At 50.8% G+C, this 1,894-nt stretch overlaps 1 protein-coding gene across 1 annotated transcript; it reads left to right on the top strand.

The window, feature by feature from the left end:
* Window positions 1-223: 223 nt before the first annotated feature.
* Window positions 224-1,347, top strand: EMH_0009100 (SAG family member; the record flags this gene model as incomplete). Its single annotated transcript, XM_013498567.1, is given in 4 exon segments — window positions 224-317; window positions 494-602; window positions 936-990; window positions 994-1,347. Coding segments are annotated over 4 exon segments (612 nt in total).
* Between the last annotated feature and the right edge of the window lie 547 nt (window positions 1,348-1,894).

The following is a 1,894-nucleotide window of genomic DNA, read 5'->3' as shown; positions in this document are numbered from 1 at the left end:
CAGATACAGTAAAACAAGTTTCCTACTTTATCGTAGAAGAGCAGGATGCCTCAAGCAACCCGCTACGCCTCGTGTCCCGGGAGCTCGGCCCAAACCGGATGGCCAGCCCTGTAGGCTGTTAGGAGACCAGCGGCCATGCAGTGGAGCCACAGGCTACAACCAGCTACATTTGTCTGGAATCTTGCGGCATTGTGGTTTAATTGCTGAATCTATGCCGAACACCATGAGAAAGCTTAGTTCAGTGCTGCTGGCCGCTGCCGTGCTGGGGGCAGCCCACAAGGTGGAGAGCGGCGACCCGAATGAAAAAGGATCGGCTGGTGGGCGGAAGAAAAAAAATACAACAGAATAATCTCATCTTGGTTTGTATGAAGAAACATTTCAGAGATGCTTGCAACGGTNAAAAAAAATACAACAGAATAATCTCATCTTGGTTTGTATGAAGAAACATTTCAGAGATGCTTGCAACGGTTGATGTGTTTTTGCTTCTGTGCAGCCCCCGCCGACTGCCTTGCCGACTTCAATGCCGCTCGAGAACGAGCAGGCCTCGAAGCCTTCATTGCAGAGACGGACGCAACGAAGAAACTGCCGACAGGGGAAGAAAAGTATATCGCAGCTATTTGCTCTGCCATACAGGAGGCAAGCGGCCCTCACTTTTCACATACTGTCCCTCTGTGCTTGTCTGCATATATGCGTTTATGTTCGGCACATAATGTGGCCTAAATGGGGCTGAACACATTGGCTTGCTATTCGGTGAACTCAGGGAAAAGCATCTGAGATTACCGGGGTAGATGTCAAGCGCGAAGGCACCTATGCCTACGCGCCGGAGACAGGCCCTACCTCTGGCTGCTCTTCAGCCGTCTCCTATTGGAAAAAAGCCTACGTAAACTTTGGCGAACTCCCGCCCGAATACAAGGGAGACGAGGATGTGTATGCAGAAAGCCGGAACCGCTCGCTCGTGGCCCTGTACAACCCCAACAAGGGCGCCACAGTNAGGATGTGTATGCAGAAAGCCGGAACCGCTCGCTCGTGGCCCTGTACAACCCCAACAAGGGCGCCACAGTTGACTGTGCCTACATCACTTGTCCAGTCTCCACCACGACCACCACTACCGTTGCTACCTCTGCAGGATCAACTGATAAGGAGGAAGAAGATGATGCAGACGGGAGCAAAGAGACCGTTAACGGCTTAGGCGGCGAACGAGAAACTGGGGGCCCAGCGAGCTCGGGAGAGCAGCCAAAGACCGGGCCGACAGTTCGGCGCCTCTCGACTCCGTCGGAGACGGTTACTGGCCTCGTTTGCCTCACTAATCCTGCAGCACTTGAAAATGAAAAAAAGCCTTTTTCGTAAGTTTTTGGGAATATACAGTCTTATCTTCGTCGTGATCGTATCTCCTCCTCCAGTGGTGTTTGCCTTGCTCGTTGCACGTTCTCTCGAAATGTCTCATCTGGTAATCCTAGTTACGTTTCCTGAGTCAGGCTCATCCGAACTGTCTTGAAGGTGTTTCCACGCGGGGTTTTCCACTTATTAGTTGGGTGTTGTGGTCCGACGTGTTGTGTTGCGATGATCGTGTTGTTGGTTCTAGCGGTCACCTCAAAGTGCTGCGTAGAGCCGTCAACTTCGTGCTGTTTCCCCTCGTCGTGTGGGTCGGTATTCGGTATATGCCATTTTAGTATTGATCTTTCGCCCTCCTGTAGCCATGCACGAAAATCCCCCCTTCCATACGGTTTTGTTTCGCTTTCTTTTTTCTTCCCGTGTGCCTACTCGTTCCTATTGATTCCATAGCGCTACTAATTTTGTATTTGCCTGCTTTCCCTGCTGTAGTGTAGGGTAACTTTGCTGTTATGTGTTTTTTTTCGCTCTTTTGTATATTTTGGGCTTTTCCACAGCGAAGAAG

This window comes from Eimeria mitis, genomic scaffold, assembly GCF_000499745.2.
Source record: "Eimeria mitis Houghton genomic scaffold, Emh_scaff353, whole genome shotgun sequence".
NCBI lineage: Eukaryota > Apicomplexa > Conoidasida > Eucoccidiorida > Eimeriidae > Eimeria > Eimeria mitis.
The sequence above is the reverse complement of the archived record's forward strand: the minus strand, read 5'-3'. Positions and strand labels throughout refer to the sequence as shown.